The 19,068-nt window shown below is 38.5% G+C and overlaps 1 protein-coding gene across 6 annotated transcripts in view; it reads left to right on the forward strand.

Moving 5' to 3' along the window:
- Positions 1-6,723: 6,723 nt before the first annotated feature.
- st18 (ST18 C2H2C-type zinc finger transcription factor) overlaps positions 6,724-19,068 on the forward strand; it is a 43,081-nt gene continuing 30,736 nt past the window's right edge. For 2 of the 6 annotated variants that reach the window (XM_030403324.1, XM_030403328.1), the window contains exon 1: positions 16,137-16,403. Coding sequence is in view for 3 of the 6 variants with exons in the window: in XM_030403322.1 (XP_030259182.1) it covers positions 6,903-6,941; positions 7,994-8,180 (226 nt within the window). In the remaining 3 variants the exon portion in view is untranslated. Of the gene's footprint in view, positions 6,942-7,993; positions 8,181-15,784; positions 16,007-16,136; positions 16,404-19,068 lie in introns of those variants that run through there. The other 4 variants (XM_030403322.1, XM_030403321.1, XM_030403323.1 and 1 more) reach the window with 4 other exon arrangements.

Raw genomic sequence — 19,068 nt, forward strand, 5'->3', positions numbered from 1 at the left:
TGGCTGGCAAGCACCAGCCATGTGCACTGGACAGGCTCTTAGTGTAAATGTTTACAACCCCCCACTGAGCTCAGTGCTGCTGGGAGTCACTCTCATCAGGCTGAATGGGATTTAACATTGCCATGTGTAGTCTCTAGCTAGTTCCACCATTAAAACTGCCTTTGACTTGCTATCAAACTTCTTTTCTAAGACACTTGACTGCTTATCTCCAGCACTGTAGCACACAATTTGCTGTTGTTTAGCTGTTTGCATCGTAACTTACATGGTGGTGGAAATCCCTGTTTTTGTTTTTAAGCGTTTATTCCAACAGGAATTTATGATTTAATTCAACATGACAACAGCTGAACCTCATATTTAAAACACTATGCTACAAACCTCTCACGAATGTTTAACAATGAATAATGTTTTGTTTTTTTCATGTAGCACTTAACAAAGAAGTGCTTTACAAGAAAATAAAAAAACACATGGAAAGTGAACAATAGCAAACTATAAAAATTGAGATTGTTATCAGTACAAGCTCACATGTTACATATGAAAACATATACGGACACACATGGAAACATATTACATCACATTTCAAAAAGCTAACTTTTCAATTTTAAAGAGAATACTGATTTTGAGTTTTACCATAACTGTTCTATTAGTATATTAAAAGGTTGTTTTTTGTTGTTTAATCAGTGAATGTAGCATAAAGGCACTCAAACCCTAGTTTCGCTTTTGAAACCACTTTTGGTGTAAAAAAATGTTACTAATAATAATAAATGAACCCTGTACCTTGTAAAGCACAAGACAATAACAACATGATTGCTCTTTGCACTTCTACAATTAGAGTCGATAGTATACTGAATGTATGGACAATGTTTCATTTGGACTGCTTTTTTTTTTTTAAACTTAACACCGAATGAATTAATTCACGAGGAGTTTCTTCAAATGGATCTCTTTCATCGCTATCATGCAAAAAAAAAAGTTCAAAAGTTACCTTAACTTTTATGTACAAAAAGCATAAATTCATCACATGCGCGCTCCGATTATTGTTAAAGGATGGATATATTAATGCAGCTCTCAAATGCCATCAGCTGAAATTCAAAGACACATTATAATGGCTTTTCTCCGCATGTCAACATGTGCTGGAGGCGCTAAATTAAGGTTTAGATGAGTAAATGTGAAATATCAAAAATGATGTCAGAGACAACTCACAAAGAATGTCATACAGTCTCAGATCTCGCCCTTTGTCACCGATATCCTCTGTATTTGAAGATAATGCACAAGTTGTATTTGATTTCTCCAATATCTCCGACGCTGTACCAGATAGACGGGCGCTGCAAATAAACAAGCATTATTTGTGGAGTAAATATATGCATGAACTTCAAATGATGGATAAATGAAAAATAAATAGGAAAAGCCTTAACATAACATTTATATTTTTTTCCAGAATCTAAATGGAACGAGTGTGTTGAAGAAGAGCCAAGAGGCATTAAGGCTGAAACTGCAAACCAAGGAGTAAATCGACTTAATGCCATCACATTTCCACCCTATTCATGCCTAAGAAAAGGGTTAGGGAAAGAGATTAGGTTATATATCTGCTGTCAGGGACTGAAGAGACCAAGAAGAGGAACTTCACCTAAACAGAATGATGATCAAACAGACATGCTTTAACAGACATGCTTCATAATCTCATCCGTTATTGTCCCCCCTCTCTCTCTGCCTTGACTACAGGTTCAGTAGGAAATCTTAGACAGGGGGCAGATTAAACGTGTGATGAAATGTCTGAGAAATATGTGAGGATGCGCAATATAAGGATGCTTGATTTTCTACCCACATGACAAACATAATCACTATTAGTAACACATATCCACATAAATATGATAATTCGAAATTTAAACACATTTTTATTGGGTTCATATTGGAAATCATCACCATCTGATGGCATAGTTTTATGGATAATTACCGCCACAGAGATAATGCAGCGTATGAAAGGGAAGCTTTGAGGTTTCTCCACTCACTGGGAGGAGAGTGCGTAGGTTTTTTTACTTGTGCATCTGAGCCGTGCCCAAAAGGCAAATATGTGGAAAGTTTGGTGACAGGCATCCAGGCGTGCGGTTAACAAGATTGCATCTACCGAGCAGGAAGTGTAGGATATAACTTAACTGCGTGTTTAAAAGGGCAAATTATTTTCCACACCAAGTTCGGTGCCATCCGTAATCCCTCCAAATATAGACAGAACTATTTCATTCTCAGTGGGGAAAATAATTATTCAAATACCCCTATAGTGCAAATCCCATTAATTTAGTGCATGGCACAGTTTTTTGATTTTCCTACACACAAAACAAAAACGGAGAAGAATCCAGAAAACATTCAAATCTGTTGTCTTATTTTGGTAATCTGGCTGCTTACTGACGAGTAAATAATCAATACGAATAGTTCTGAAGTGTCTGAAAATAGACAGGCGATTTAAACTGTAACTAACAGCCATGCATTTTCCAGCTGCAGTGCAGTATTGAGGAAATGACACCAGCTTTGATGGGTTGTATAGCTTTTGAGATGAGCCTCTTTATGCCGCTTGCAGTTCCATTATGGCTTTGTTCGAAAGCTTGTTTACCTGCTGATAACATACACTGGTGGATTCAGGAGCACCGATCCAAAATCTGCTGCCAAAGTCACTCAAGTCTCATTGTACTGCAGGAGGGGAAGAATGAAATGTTTATGCGGAGGGGAATGCAAATGCTAAATGTGAAATCAAACTATGGGACCAATAAGGGATCAGAATAACTTTGCCAGGTTTTATTTTTAGCCCAGTTGCAATGCTAGGTTTGTGGAACACTCTTCAGTTTAGCCTCTGTGCATCTGTGCGCTTAGGTTTTACTCAGTGGAGAAAACGCCGTTCCAATTCTACTGAAATGTTAAAACTGTAGATTGCTATTTTTTTTTTTTTTCAGATAGTCATAAGAGAACACAGTCAGATTCGGTCATGCCGAAAATTACTTTAATCAACCCAAAAAAATAACCTGCCTGATAATCAAACCAAAAATAAGCCACCTAGTTGAGGAGAATACCTGAATCTGGTGCCGTTTGTCTCTGTTAATATTCAGTATCAAATAACCAGCAGATCAAAAAACTGCTCATCAAATCTCGTCGTTTTACATCACTTGAATATTTTTTGGATTTCACTGTTAGAAAAGCTATGGTCTCGGGTCAAAGGAATAGCCCCTTGGTTTGCATATTAAAGGGGATTTGCTAGACCTCTGTTAGCCATGCATCCCCATGCAGGCAGGTCTCCAGGGGGCCAGCAGGGCCCCACAGACGGGCAACTAGGGGGCCAGGTGACCCTGTCTCTGAGGTTAGCAGGAAACACTAAAGAGGGATGGGCAGGGAGCTGAGGAGCCACTGAGTGCGAGTGTGCAAGGCTGGTGATGGCAGCTGTCAATGGTTTGGAAGGAGAAGCAGACAGATTGTGCGTTCTGTTGGTGCAGCCAGTTCGCCACCTGGCAGGCTTTTCCTTGTTAGAACTTCTTGCTGTTTCTGTTCTCATCAGAGAAATGTTTTTCCTCTTATCCTCTGTGTTCAGGGGGGAAGTTAAATTTGTCAAAATGTTTAAAGATGTTTAGTGAAATGCAATTGTTTAAAGTGTGCTCTGTGCATCCTACACATACTCCTGCTGCTCTTGTTTGCGATTAGATGCAGCTAATAAAAAAAACAAAAAAAACAGCTATATTTATGAATGTGCACCTTTCTTTGGATGACGAGCGACATAATCGAAATATTTAAAAAAAAAAATCGATTACACACAGAATTAGACAACGTAGAGAGTACATGCCTCGTGAGTGCTGACCCTGCGCTGCGTTATTTGACTGTTTTTAAGAAAGGGGATGTGTTTTGAGGGGCAGGATTTACTTATAAAAAAATAATCTGTAACTTTCAAATCCCATCACAGCCGTAAATACCGCTCCATGTTGTTCAGTTGTTAAGAAAAAATGCAAACGTAAAGCATGAACAGCTTAAAAGTACATTTAAAAATCAAATTTGGCAGCGAGTCCTTGTTCCAACAGGATTAAAAAAAAAAAAAAGTCTTTCATTTGATATAAATATATGCAAAGAGAGTGGTGTGGTGATCTGGGTGCCAGAGGTGGCGCTTTACTCTGGATATTCTGGCTTGGGCCTGTAAGGGACATAAATTAACATGAATTAACACATGCATGCAATAAGAAAATAATTAATTCAAGTTATCAGTCACCTCTTCCATTCCAGGAATCTGATTGACAAGATAAAGTAATGTGCAAAACTGCTTTTCAAAGCTAACAGCCTGGAGCACCCCTCCTATTAGTTAGTCATTCCCTCAGTATCACACCCGGAATCTGTCATTTCACAATTTTCTCCTATAATGCATATGTGCCGCTCTCACCACTCCACTACAGCAACTGCCATCTAACAAGTTGACACAGAGAATGATACAATTCACGTCCAGTATTCAGTTCCATATACAGCAAGCATCTGAGGCAGACGGGTCAAGAATATGGTACATTCTGTTCTCTCTCAAAATTTGCTTTTTTCCAGGACTCCAGAGAAGCTACATGAAGCTCCCATGGTCCTTCAAACACCTAAAATGTGTGTTTTTTTTAAAAAAGGATTTAAGACACTCAGCAGGTGTAAAAATAGGTTGTATCAATGAAATTATGCAATTTCTCCTTTATGAATAGTCATACTTGTTGTACGTTACAATCATTAAACCAATTATCTCTTCAGATGCATTATCTTCTTACACGAAAGACCACGTAATCACACAACATGTGGAAAACACAATATATCATTCGCCGATAGCATACATGTAGCTTAGCATTCACAGTGAGATCATTAGTGCGTTTTTTGTGAAAACCTGTTGTGAATGCAGCGTTTAAAAGTCTCATATGGCATTTCATATTTTTCAAAATAAAACGTATCTTCACAAACTCAGGGTGCATCTGGGAAAAAAAGTGTTTTTAGCCAAGAATATAATATGCAATGCTACCCAAAAAAAATAGTTAGGCTAACATCCCTGGCGTTGTGCGTTTTTGAAGCGATATAATGCCCTTTACAATTGTCATAATTTGAACAATCATTGTAGACAATAATTTTAGTTTGTGCTTGAACTTGATAAACAGGTCAGTTAAAACATTTTAGTCTTTTAGCATGTTGTTTTCATTGTTGGTTAGTACAGCCTTTAAACACTGGCACAGCAAAACGAGAGCACCATGAGGATGCAACGGCTGTTTTCATAACATGCACAACAACAAAGATTTTAATTTTTTTCACAAAAAATTGAATGTATGTAAAAACAGCTGCCAGTATAACTATAAAAAGGTCAGTTAGCAACGCACCTGCAGTGTTAGCAAGCATAGCCTTTTCTTCGCTGGCATAGAAAAATAGTGAAGAGCAACCTGAGGTCATGTATTTTTTTAATGAACATCTTGATGTTCTCCAAAATTCCTCTTCTTTTTATACCAAAATGTCATTATGTGCAAATTAAACAACTGTCAGTATGGCCTTGAACAACGTTTGATAAATAGGTAAGTAAGCAAAGCCTCTTGATTTGTTGAAAGGTTGTCTCCTGTGTTAGCTAGATAACCTTGTGCTAAAGTGTATCCAACCTGGTTGTTTTATCCGTTTTATCTTTACCAGCTTTAATTGTTTTCATTCCTTCTCCTGTCAACAAAGCTTAACTTTTACTAATTTGGTTCAGTACATTCACAGCAATTCTTGAGTTGACTGAGCTTACTTAATGTTAAATTGGGGTAGATAGCAAGCTTGTTAAGCCAGCTAGGAAGAAGGTTAGCCAGTTAGCAGACCTATGTAGCTATATTAAGCACTAATACAGTACTTAAGTACTTAAGTAATTAAGCACTACTGGCACTATATATGTTGTCAAAGCCAATTATGTATCTCTCATCATGCTTAATTTACATTAGCTGGGTCTTTGCTTCAACAATAATAACATTAAATCGGTTAGCAAGCTCATTAAGGCAGGAGGTTGGTTAGCTAGTTAGTAAGCCTGTGTATGCTAGTTAGCACCAGATTTTTTAAATTAGCTTTATTTGAATAAGCTTCATCGGCATTGTGTTTTTTACAAATCTACATTTGTATCTTTAATTGTGCTTAATTTATATTAGCTGGTTCTTTGCTTGACTAATAATTAGATTAAGTTGTTTAGCAAGCTTGTTAAGGCAGCTATGAGGTTGGTTAGCTTGTTAGTAAGCCTGTGTATATAGCTACTAGTTAGCATCGGAAAAATGTGTATCTTTAATTGTGCCTTAAATAATAGTATCTGGCTTTTTATTAGATGAACTATTTCATTTGTGTGTGCTTTGTTAAAATTCCAGGCATACAAGTCAGTAATTTGATTTATTTAGTTTGCTGTTTGCTTTGTTCTATTATAAAAACAACAGACTCCTGTTTTAACACTATTATACTGCTATTAAATTAGCTTGCAGAAAGTATTAGTGCCAACATGATAATGTACAGTGGTATGACCAAAGGAGCTGAAGGGAAAAGCAAGCTGCAAACCAAAAAAAAAAAAAAAAAAAAAAAAAAGCACACTTGTCCAATTTGGGCAGAAAGAAAAAAAAAGCTCCAGAGGAGGATAGTGTGCACAAAAGTTGTTCTGTTGCCCGTGAGTGTGGTGTCAGCCGGTCCCAGTCCCTGTGGCCCTCACCGTGCACTGTGCAGGCCTGACGGGAAACTGACTGCAGCTCAGGACATGGCCTCGTTTGTTCACGGTCCCCCCTCTCTGAAAAGAGTTATGCTGTCTGTTTTGAATGGACAAGCGTTTTTCTTTGTGCGCTCGATCAAAACAGAGGGCAAAGTTAGTCAGCAAGTTGCATAGCTTCTGCATTCTGATTCTTCAAGCCTCTTTTGTATGAAGTTTCAGCACAATGTTTTACACTGTGTTTGACCTGAATGGCATGCTGGAGGTAGGAATATTTTTTTTTGCCCTTGCTACACAAAATAGAAAGGGTTAGAATGTGATTTTGCTTGTTGAATATTACTCGCGCACGTTTTCTACTGTAGAACTAAACGTAACAAAAAAAAGAATGATCATATGGGGTTGAGAAAAAAAAAAACTCAGCTGTAATACAGAAAATGACAGAGTGCTGTGTCGCTGAAATATTTATACGCTTTTTATCTGATCTATTTCCTAACCACAAGGTATTCGCCTGTGAATCCCTGGCACTTTTGATATTACCTGAAGGCAAATGGTATATAGATTTATACAAGTTATTTACAACAACAGCCAAGCCATTCCTCTGGAAACTAGGCTGCAGATCAAAGGATTGTTTTGATCTCTACTTAGCATATTTGTTTAACCTAGCCAGTGATTCTGAAAAGTGCACAAGCTTTTCGGTGATATGCAGAGCACCCTTTATCCGTCTTTTTCTTCTGTTAGCTCTGGATTTAAGTACTTTCTGTATTTAGGAGACAACTGGATTTGCCAGCTTTTGAAATTTAGTTGCCCACTGCTAGCAGTCTTGGCACTCAGAAATAGATAACTAGGTATGTTCCACTGCTAATCCTGATCGGCCTTGTAATAGTATTTGTGGACTGTACAGCACTCAATTAGGGCATAATGTGCTATTTTTATTTCCTTTAAGTTGGATTAAATGTGAAAACATGTTTGTTTGTTTTTTTTGTTTTTTTCCCCGGTCTCCATCTACTGTTTACTGTGGGGGTACTTTGCAAAAGTATTGTTATATACTGTTTCAATCAGTAGCACACTCTCCACACAGGATTGCAAAATGTCAGGAGGAAAAACAATGTCCAAGCGCCTCTCTCTAAAAAAAGATGCCAGGGCAATCAGGAAATTTTCTGGAATGCTTAAGAGAATGCATATGCACACAATGCCCTAATTCTCCCTTACTTTGGGTTTGGGAAAGATGAGCCCAGGTTTATTGAGAGCCAAAAAAGGGGGCAGATGGCTCACAAGAGGGATAAACCTGGGAAGTCATGCTGTAAATGTGTTTTACAGAAAACAATGAAAGGAGCGGACAAAGCGATTGTGGCAAAGTCCTTTGGAAAATGGAAAAGCAGCTCTCTAAGGTCCAGGACCATGGAGAAGCCGGATGAGCCGTCCGAGGAGAGTAAGGAGGAGAGCCTTTCCAACTGCACCTGTGAAGCCCCCCAACTCGGCAAGAAACCAGTCGGTAAAAGAAAAAGTACCTTATTTTCTTATTTCAAGTCCATTCATACTGCTGTGTCTCTCAGCATTTTTTTTTTCTTATGGCAATGTTAATTATTACTGCGGTGACTTGTTTTTTTTTATTTATATATTTATATATATATATTTTTTCCATTTGACTCTCTGGCCTGCCATATCCGGTGAACAAACAAACCACATTGTTGGGCAGGAGAATTCCTTTTGAGGGAAAGTGTGTCTCCGGTGATACAGTGTTGCCAGAAAAAGACAAAGCAAAAAATAGCAAATACAAAAACAGTCACAGGTGCATGGGAAAAAGAGAGAAGCGAGTGAATGGTCACTGCGGTCCCCAGGAGGTCTTTCAGTGTTAGCCAGTGCGGTGGGTGGACTTCTGACAAGGACGTTGGTTCGCAGCCAGGTGGAGTGTGTAACTGAGAATGCCTCTGTTTATTCTTTTCACATGCTAATGTGGCTCCTATGTGACTTTAATGCGGCAAAACTTTTTCTTCGAGTTAACATTTTGGTTGTCGCAATACCTACTCTTGTATCACAGCAGTGGGCTGATTCAAAGGCTCCGCGCTCTTTTATATGGGTTTGGGTCGGTGCCAGGGATGGAGATATATTAGCTATACTGTATGTAAAGGAAGATTTCTACACGAGCGGCATATTTTCATTGTGGACAGGTACACATTTAGCTTTTGTAATAATGAGTGAGACATTGTCAGTATATGTGTTGAAATTATAATTACGAGACATGTTTTTTTTTTTTCTACATTTAATTCATATACGTTGACATCACTATGGATTCCTGGAGGAGGCAGGCCTGGAGGTTTTGCGTTGTGTTTATGTGGAGATGAAGCAAAAACACTCTAACAAAAGGGACACATGTCTGTTCTTTATCATTTATTTTATTTCATGGAGCATTTCTCATCTCATTTGAAGAGTATGTCTATTCTGGTCCATATAGTGTTAAATGTGGGGCTACAGTATCTTAATGTTCTTTTTTTTTTTACTCTTCTTAAAAAACTAAAATTAGGCTTCTGACATGCTGTAATGAAAGACTACATGAGGGCCCAAGTTCTGAGCAAATGCACCCCTATGTGGACAAAGTAAGAACAGTGGGGTATTCAGATGAAACAAACAGGCTCCTGTGCTCTCTCCTATGCTGCTTCCTAACTTGTTAGTGTAATAAGCTATCAATATTGTGGTAAACAAACTCTAAAATATATCTTAAGCCTTCATTAGTGGTTCACGAGACAGCCTAATGTCTAATCCAGGAGCACGGCGATAGCAATATGGCCTCACACTATGGGTCTCTTCCATACCTTGTAGTGTACAATCTGTAAATAGCTTAAAAGGCATTGCATCTGCCATCTGCACTTCTAGGAACTCTTCTGCATACCCATTAAAACAAGCTGTCTCAGAGGACATCATTCGTATTTCAGCCTCAACCCTGAATTACTGTGTGTTCATTATAATTATAAGGGAGGAGTGTTGCCAGGCTAGCCTGCAGAATGCCAGGTGCACACTTCCATAATCTACCATTTTAAACAACTCAGAGCATTAACAACAGTATCTACATGCTATTCAGCCATTAGTTCACTTTGGCTTTCATGCTAAAAAAACTCACATCAGTCATCCAAGCATTTTGTGTATGCCGCAGCACACATACAGGAAGAAAGTGCAATACTTTGTAGTGTTCCATTTTCCTAAGCCTGCTTAGGTTATGTGACTGAGCCATGCCGCTGTGTGAAATTTTATCCCGATACTGGCACTGTATCCTTGTGAGGGAGTCTTGTAAAATAGGTTTACTTAGCGCCTTTGCTGGCATTTTCCGAAGATAGCAAATGCACAAACACTGTCCATGATCGGATTAACTGTTCAACAAAATGATGTAACTCTTTGTCTTTCTTGTGTGGCATAGGTTTCTCTGCTTAAGTTTAGTGGTCATCCACAAGAGAATGGAAACATTTGGAAATCCAGTCACATCATTATAATCCATATATTATGAATATAATAGATGACAACCTCGGTTAGTCATCCTTTGTCAGATAAATGTGACACTGCAGCTGCCCCGGAGAGAATCACATATATCTGAAAATTCACCAGATTTCTCCTGATACGGTCTCAAGCAGCACAACAACAGTCCTTAATTAACACAAGTCCTAATTTGTAAGGCATTTAATTTTGAACTTAGCCTGATGTTCCTCTCCAGTGTTGAGGCACAGGATTTAAATTGCATGTGATAAGTGTGAAAGATTTTTTAAAGCATCCATGTAAAGTATAATATACGCCATGCCAAGTACACAGAGAACATGAATAAATACCTGAGGACATAAAGCTATACATCCAGAGTCACAAGGTGTGTCAAGACAAAATGTTAATTACACAATTTATGACAGAAATCAGTGGAAATATCTCCATGGATCTCGCTTATTTACATTTTAATTACTACTATTACTTATTCTTATTTTTTGGATGTGACCATAGCAAGCCCAATTCCTCCCCTACACTAGAAAGAAGCAAAATGACTGTTTTCCACTGGAGGTTTAGATGCTTGTTTATCACTTTTAAATACCATCATCTTTGCTGAAATCCCCTCTCAAAAGAACCTTTCACTTGCTGGAATAAATTCAAATTAAAATTTAAATCCCTCTTTGCATTTCTTCAGCCTTTTTTAAAATAGCTGCCTCCTTTTAGAAAGCTGTTTATGTAGTGATCTGTTCATAATCCAGTTTGTTTCTCAACAGCGAAAAACACAGAAATCGTATTATCACTATCTTGGAGAGATGATGCGAGAAATCAGGAAGTATAAATGTCTGGATCTGGGGAAGTTTTTCAAAGTTGTAAAAGCTGAAGAATGTGGCAAAAGCCTTTCAGTAAAGTAGTCTGTAACACACTGCGATTTGACTTGCAAATACGCAGAAATATAAAGTACATTGTGCTGCGATAACTCAAAAACATTTCCCCAACCTTGAGCAGAGCTAATGTAGAGATAGACAATGTGTGCTCGTTTGACAAATACGCCGCATTTCGCTGTGTTTCAGACAACATGTATACAGTTTTCTCCACATATACTGTAGAGACATGGCTTATCAGAAATGTTGATGCGTGTGACATACAGCTATTGAAGTGAGAATTGGTAGATTAACCCTTTGGCACTGTGGCTGACAAGTCATGCAGATCTCGTAAACAGCTCCTTCTAATCTTAGGGGCTGCTCACCTTCCGACATACTGAGACAAACAATATCTAATCAGAAATGTAACAAATATAAACAGAAAAAAGCAGACATTTACATGCAATGCCTTTTGATAACAATCCATTTCAGATGTAAAATGACACAGAAGAGGCCATAGGGAAATTTCATTTGCTCAAGCTAGATTGGATTTATTGTTTGGAAACAAATTATAATTGTGTCTCCAGAAAGTTAACCAAGATCTAAACAAAAGGAAATCAATGACCCACCCCCATTAATCACTCAAACGCAGCTACTTGCGCTGAAGAAACTTACTTCATAATCAATTTCTTTGTTTTGCTCAAAGGGCATTTGCATTTTAGTTCATGTCAGCAAGCTTCCTGTATCTGGCGCAATCAAAAATTGCAAGCCATCCACATTAATGGAGTTTTTTCTATTTATTCAAGTGCATATCTCTGAATACTCAAGATGATTTTAGCTTATTATGCAAACTACCCCACAAATACTTTGAAGACAGAAAAAAAAAGAAAACCTTGTCAAGTGGCAGACTTAACTTTTTCGGATGCTTCTCGTGCGTTGAGGTAAAACAGTTCTTTCTTTATGCTACATCATCTGAGACCATTTTTCTTTAAGCTTTAATGACTAACAACCGACCAATATCTACTCCTTAGGATCTTGCAATAGAGCCCCCACAGGACTTCTGAGACCAGACAGAAATGCCTCCTGTTAGTTGTGTCTAGACATACTATTACGGCCACCAAGGTCATTATCAAAGCACGCATTATACACACCTGTTACCATTGTTTAGATGCTCGTTTTCTTGGCTGAACATCCAAGCTCCTATCTGGCCATTTATAGGCGTGTCTGCTTCATTGTCTGCCCGCCTGAGTAGAAAAGATGGGCAGGGACCCCCAGAGACGCCCAGATCTGGACCTAACCTCTCAATGACACAACACAATGAGTGCACAGCCCCCGGACTACAAAAGCCAGCCATCGACTGACCGGTCATGCATTGATTTCTCAGATGTAAGCAATCATCTGAGGGCAGGGGGATGTAAGGAACCAGTAGTGTCCACTTATGAGTGATGCTTTTAGTTAGATTAGATGTATGATTTAATATAGTTACATACATATAGTTATATATAGATAATCCCACATTCATCTAGATCCATGTGGCTTTAGGAGTTACCAGTGCACTGCACTAGTGTACAGCCTTATTTGTGATTTTAAGGCTTGGTCACCTGTCACGTCTTGTAAATCTGGATCTATGGCTCATTATCTCTGCTCTCATTTAAGGGGAGTGTGGAGAGAGCAAGTAGTAACCCCCTTGTGGCCTAACTGATACATTTTATTGGTACTGATAAGGTAAATAATTTAGACCTGCAATTATACTGATAATTATTAACAACAACCATTTTAATCAATTATAGTTGTGGAAACAACTGACTTTCACTTCTCTGCATGAGAAATAGAGCCTTAATTGTTTGGTTACCTGTCACATCTAGCAAAACTGTGTAATCGGCCAATGAGTAGGACATTATATATATGATATGTAGGGTCATCATGATATGAGAGTAGGGGTGTTGCAATATATGATACGAGCGATATTACAAAATAAATACTGATATTGTGTTAATAATGAACATAAGATTATGTAGTGAGAATAATCCAGTACATGCATTACAGTTGAGTGAATTTTCTGAATTTACCAGACTGTTCTACTTGTTCTTGCCTTTACCCACTTAGTAATTATATCCACATTACTGAAGATTATTTATCAAAAATCTCATTGTGTCAATACTCACTGAGGTACCAACAGTCATCCCTGTAGCACTGTAGCAATTTGAATAGATAATGATATGATATGATGTGATAAATATATCTACAGATGTAGAGATACATATTGTGTAACGTAATATTATTTGTGGGTCATGTCGTCCGACCATCGCAGTTAGTCACTTCATTTGTTTTTGACGACTACCTGATTATTATATACCCCATGAGAGGAAGATTTTGTGACTTTGGACAATAAAATGTAGATATAACAGAAGCGACTTCCAAAGGCATCCATATAAGGCAGATAAGGTTTGGATAGGTTTGAGGCCTATATTTGTCCATAAAACATTTGATACGTTATTGAAGTGTCTTCAAAGGACACTGAATAAACATATTGTAAGGTTGCCCACGGTCACACACACAGATCGCCCCAAAGGGGATTGCTGCAAAGTAATCTAATCATTTCTTTTAACTGAGACACAGTGACGTGCAGTGTAGATAATGATCCCCATGAAAAATGTACTGTATTTTCAAAAGAATATTCCCTGTCTGCTGACATTAACATAAAGATAGTTCTACATCCTGGAGCCATATCAACAACATGTACTTATGTTTGCTTCCTTGTATTTGCATATGCAAATATTTTTTTAAAATTTTAATTCAGTCCTTTTATGTGACTTTCTGTGATGAACAAGCGGCATCAAGTGGTTGCACAATGAGGGTTCAGTACCACCAAGAAGAAGCATTTGTGTCATTTTCGACCGGGCTTAAAGCATTATAGCCGAAATTAACCACAGTTTAATATAGATTTTTACACGTCTATCATATTCAATGGCACAGTGTGAATGTGCATTGTTGTTCGGGTGTACGGGCTGCCATGCGAAATTAGTCGCGTTGCTTTGTTGAAATCAAAGGGGCGGGGTGTTGGAGTGAGGGGGTTTGTTGAAGTTATACTGCTGACATTTTGATCCCGCAGTGCATTAGAAGAATTCAGTTAAACATATTTGTGTAGGTTTCACAGGAGGAAGGTATAGTGCTCAAAACAACAGGGTGCTGTGACCCTTCACTTTGCTTACATAATTTGCAGCAGAATGCGAAAAGCTTTTAGACACAGATGTGACCCATTGTAATACCCTTCTAAATGCAATCAAACACTTTCTACAAATATGAGCAGGACTTTTTAAATGTGAACCCTTGTTTGACATGTAATTTTGTCCAACCCACTCCTCTTTCATTTCTCCATCAGCTCTCTCCAGTTATGCCCACATTTTCAGTTGATGAAATAGCTTGACAAAACACTAGTTTATGTTTTATGCCTGCTCTCTCTATCTCCCTTTTTAACAGATTTAACAGATTTGAACAGATGTTAGGGCCAAAAGAAAATGTTGCATTTTGTAATGGTGGTGTGGTGTTAGTCTTCAATATGTCGCTCTCCCACAATTTGTCATGATGGCTTTACATGACTTGATTCTTTTTGTGTATTCTCCTGATGTTTATAGCTCAGGACACAAAATAATCATGGCCAGAACAAGCTTGTTGTGTCCCCGCAGCGAGATTGTCTGCATCCGCAAATAAAGAAACATGTTATTTGATAAGATGCTTAGATTGTTGATTCTTTTACTTTCATATGTTTGTATGATTATCAGGCACAAATCGTGCAAAAAAGGGGGGGAAAAACTGAGCAAGTCTACTCTCTTTGTATGTCTCTTTCACAGTGTACCATGAATTGGCTCTTGAAGACAGTTAGAAATTAGACTTTCAAATGAGGCATTAAACAAGGTGATGATCAACTGCCAAACCTTAAGTAATGATATTCTCCATCCTCAAGTCCCCAGCCTTGCATAACCAAATGCACAAATCACAGAAAAAAGAACTGAAAATACATTATTATTACATATTGTGTTCACACGTCAGTCCCCGGGGACTGGGGGGGACATCACCGACAGATAAGCATGTTTGGGTGGCCCCTACCATCAGCTGGGGAAGGGCTCTGCTTGGATCTTGAGGGGCGAGGGGGGGCCCCCTCATGGGTATCACTTATTTTAAATCCTGAGCCACACCATACCACCCCCCCTCCCCTCTTTTGCCCCCCTCGCCCCAGGCTCCACCCAGAAGTGTGGTTGCCTTTGTCATTGTAATCTGGCCCTGTTTGCTAAACGCTTCCACTGTTTACTCTCTGCTATAGGGGCTTGTATGAACAGGAGTCAGCAGGACGCAGGGTGACATCACTTTGGCTGGGGGGGTGTTTGAAAAGCTGCATTTGTGATTTCTCGGGGCCCCCTTTCTTCTTTTATTCTCCCCCCCCGTCTCTATCCAGGCCTTGTCGAACGCATGAGCTAACTCAGGAGGCTAACATGGCCTACAGGGGGGAATTACACCTAATTACTTGAATAACAGCAGCCTTCCGTAGTCACCAAAAATCATTTCCAGGTCTCTGCCTTTTACTGATAGCCAGACTTCTTGTGACAGAGAAGCCCCGGACAAAAGCTTTTACATTCAAATTGTCCAGGAGAAATGAAACAGACTGACAGGTACAAACATTATAAAGGGGGGGGGAAATCAAATTAACAGACAAGGATTTCATATCATCTATTTTTGTTGTTGCCGTAGCGATAAAGTCGCAGACATTGAAACTGGTCTGTTGAGCCATTGTTATCATCCCTGGCCATCTGCTGCTGAGGAGTGACATTCCCTCTCATTTGCATGATGAGTGATGTATGAGGAGCTTGGGAGGGCATATGCCCCGGTCTTATGACAAAGCAAGTGAAAGTTTTTTTTTTTCTCTAAACACATAGAGCAAGGATCGATATATGAACAAGACTGGAGGAGAACGGAGGAAGAAGAAAATGTTGTTTTTTTTTAAAAATTACCTGTGAGTATTATGTGCACGTGTGTGTGTTTGCCTGCATGTATGTAGCATTTTCAGTAAATCTGTGGTTGTCTGTGCGTGTGTCTGTGCGAGTGTACGCGCGCATGAGTAGAGGCTAGTGCGCGCATCTGCCTTCTTGTGTGCCTGTTTGTGTGTTTTGCGGATGTGGGAGTAGAGCGAGGAGGGGGGTTGGTGGCTGTTGATGTGCAAATGTGCATCATGTTGAAGGGCTGTGAATGGGGAGGTGTGACGTAAAAAGGGACCCGAACGCAGGTGCTTATCTCGAGGCTGTCAAAGGCACAGTATGTCATATTCCTGGGGACTACCTTTCAAAGCCACAGCACCAGCTCAGCTATCAAGAGACTGGGAGAAAATCAAACTTTTTGGATCACAGCACTAGGTTGGTGTCAAAGTTCTTTTTATTTAAAATACTGTCAGTTTGGTCAGTGTTTATCACCACTGATACTCTGTATCGCGTATGTGAACGACAAGCCTTTTAGCTCACGCTGATAGACGCTGTCATTTGAAATCTGAAAACAGGGGCTGAAACGTACAAGTGTTGGAAACTTACTCAGATTTACAGAGATTTACCCAGCAGCTAAACTTGTGTTCTGTGGATTTTACAAGATTATGTGAAGCAGTATTATTCTGGCAATTGTTTTTGAACTGTGTCAGGGAGCATTTTGAAAAAAAAAACACTGCACTGGTGGTGAACATTGTTTGCTTGATACAAATCAGTGTTCTTAAAATCTTTGCTGGAAAGCGAGCGCAGCTTCTGTCCAGGTTTCAGACAGTTTGAGAGGAGATTAAATGGCTCGAACTGTTTTTTGAGAGGCATGACCTATTTTTGATCATCCAGATAGCATGAGATACTGTCTATCTAGATTAAATTCACAGCATTTGTGTGGAGTATAAGCTTGTCTTAGAGGAGCACATGTTCGTATTGTGTGCAGAGACAAAGCATTGTCAGGTTGCCTGTGGCTTTGACAGTGACAGCTGTACATACAAGACCACTGAGCCTAATGCACTTAAACATTGACTCTGTGTTCCAATAACATATTTGAACAGTCGGTGAAGTATTTTATTGCATCCTGTTCGGGCTTTTTGTAATTGTGGCAAAGTTTGAAAACTATATGCTAATGTTGAGTGTAGTGCGATAGTAAAATTATTTACAAATCAGCTTTTGTGTTTTACTTAGTGGGGAACTTTTAGATTTAAAGAAATTCAGCAGGGCCAAAGAAACACATTCTGTTCCGAATTTTTGTAATTATTTGCATTGTAACTGTGGCAAAGTTTAAAACTATATGCTAATTCTGGATGATGAGTGATAGTAATACAGCTACAAGTGAACTTTTGTGTTATACGTGGGCAAGCCTTAGCTTTGAACAAATTCAGAGGGGGCAAAGCACTCGACAGTTTCCAGAGCAACTATTGATTTAGGAGAACGGATGCTGGTAGGAAAAGTTCATCATTTACTAGTAACTTGCGGCACACTAATGGCTCTGCTTGATGACCCAACTTTAAGTTGATCACTGATAAACAAAAGCAGATTTAAAAAAAAACAAGAGCAGTTTGGCCAGAATTAGTGGATGAACTTTTAGTCCTCGTGGTAAAATCACAACTTCAGTGTCCTATTTAATTTGGATATTTATTCTCTCGAACAACAACAAGAAAAAAAAAGAAATTAGCCTGGAGTCAAAAAAATTGTGTAAACTAACAACATCTGCTCGATCTTCTGGTTATATCTATCGACATGTTTTTTAGAGACATTATACTCTGTGATTGAGGTGTTAAATAATTTTTGGGGTTTGGAGTATTTCAGTGAAAACCTTTCTGGTTGTGAAATAAATTGAAACCGGTTAACATTCTGCTTGTTAGCCTCCATTTAGTCACAACTCCATCAGCTTATTTCATCGTAGCCTCGCATCTCTCAACAAACAAGAAAAAGACCAACAAAAGACATTAGATAGCGCAGCTTTGTGTAACACCGTCACATCTCGCTAATCCTGCAGAAAAAAAAGTTTGGCATGTTCTTCAAAGACGATAACATGTGAAGGCAGGACCTGTAAGCGAGGTTATAAAGTTGCACCTCCGCTCTTTGTTTTAATTACAAAAGCAGCACAGACTATGGCAGGGATGTGTGGCAAAGCAGTGATAAGTAAGAGCCATTATTCCTCTCTGCTCCCCACCCTCCGCTTCAAAGCAGGATGTTAGTTGCTACACAACACATAAATGTAACCTCTGCTCGCCTCCAGGAACTGTCCATGGTACCTGCTGCCCAGAGCTCACAAACTTGTTCTCAACATCTGAGATAGAAAAACATGTTTAGACCAATTTTGCAAATACATTTGAATATATAAAGTTATTCAGGCTTTGGGATCTTTTCATTTCCAATTTCGTAATTAAATTATAAATCAACTACCGTTGGTTGTAGACGATATAAATGATGAAATCGCGCAGGAAAAAAGCTGAGCATACATGTGAATCTGATACATATTGTGTTACCTGTTTTGTACCCTGCTCAAACTTCAGTTAGTTAATCCAGGAAAATGAATTATGTGGATTTAATTCAGCAAGGTCTCAGAAATGATCCATCTGCTGTTGAGCAGCTGGTGAAAGGATAAATGTAATTAATTACTTAACTTTTGAACAGTATTACAGAAAAAAACAGAGCTGTTTGTGTGTCCTGCTGAAAAAAAAATGTAAAGCAACAGTGTGATATATACCTTTCAAATTATTTCCTCTCTCCTTAGTTTTTGTTAACATGTTTTATTTCTAATTATCTATTCATGAAGCCTGTAGTAACTGTCCAAAATGAGTCTTGTGTAAATGTATAATCCATGTATTTCTATGAATTTGTGACCATGGTAATATATCACTTTGAAAAATTACTAATAATATTGCATAAATTAGATTTCAGCCTATACTAAATTAAATATTATAATATGTAATTAAGTGCGTTGAATCCTAGATAACCATAATCCTCATTATATAAATTACATAGGCTTTTACTGTAATTTAAAAATAATTTCTTTCTGCTTTTTTCCTTCAGAAGTGGACTGATC

The sequence above is a fragment of the Sparus aurata genome, chromosome 21, assembly GCF_900880675.1.
Source record: "Sparus aurata chromosome 21, fSpaAur1.1, whole genome shotgun sequence".
NCBI lineage: Eukaryota > Metazoa > Chordata > Actinopteri > Spariformes > Sparidae > Sparus > Sparus aurata.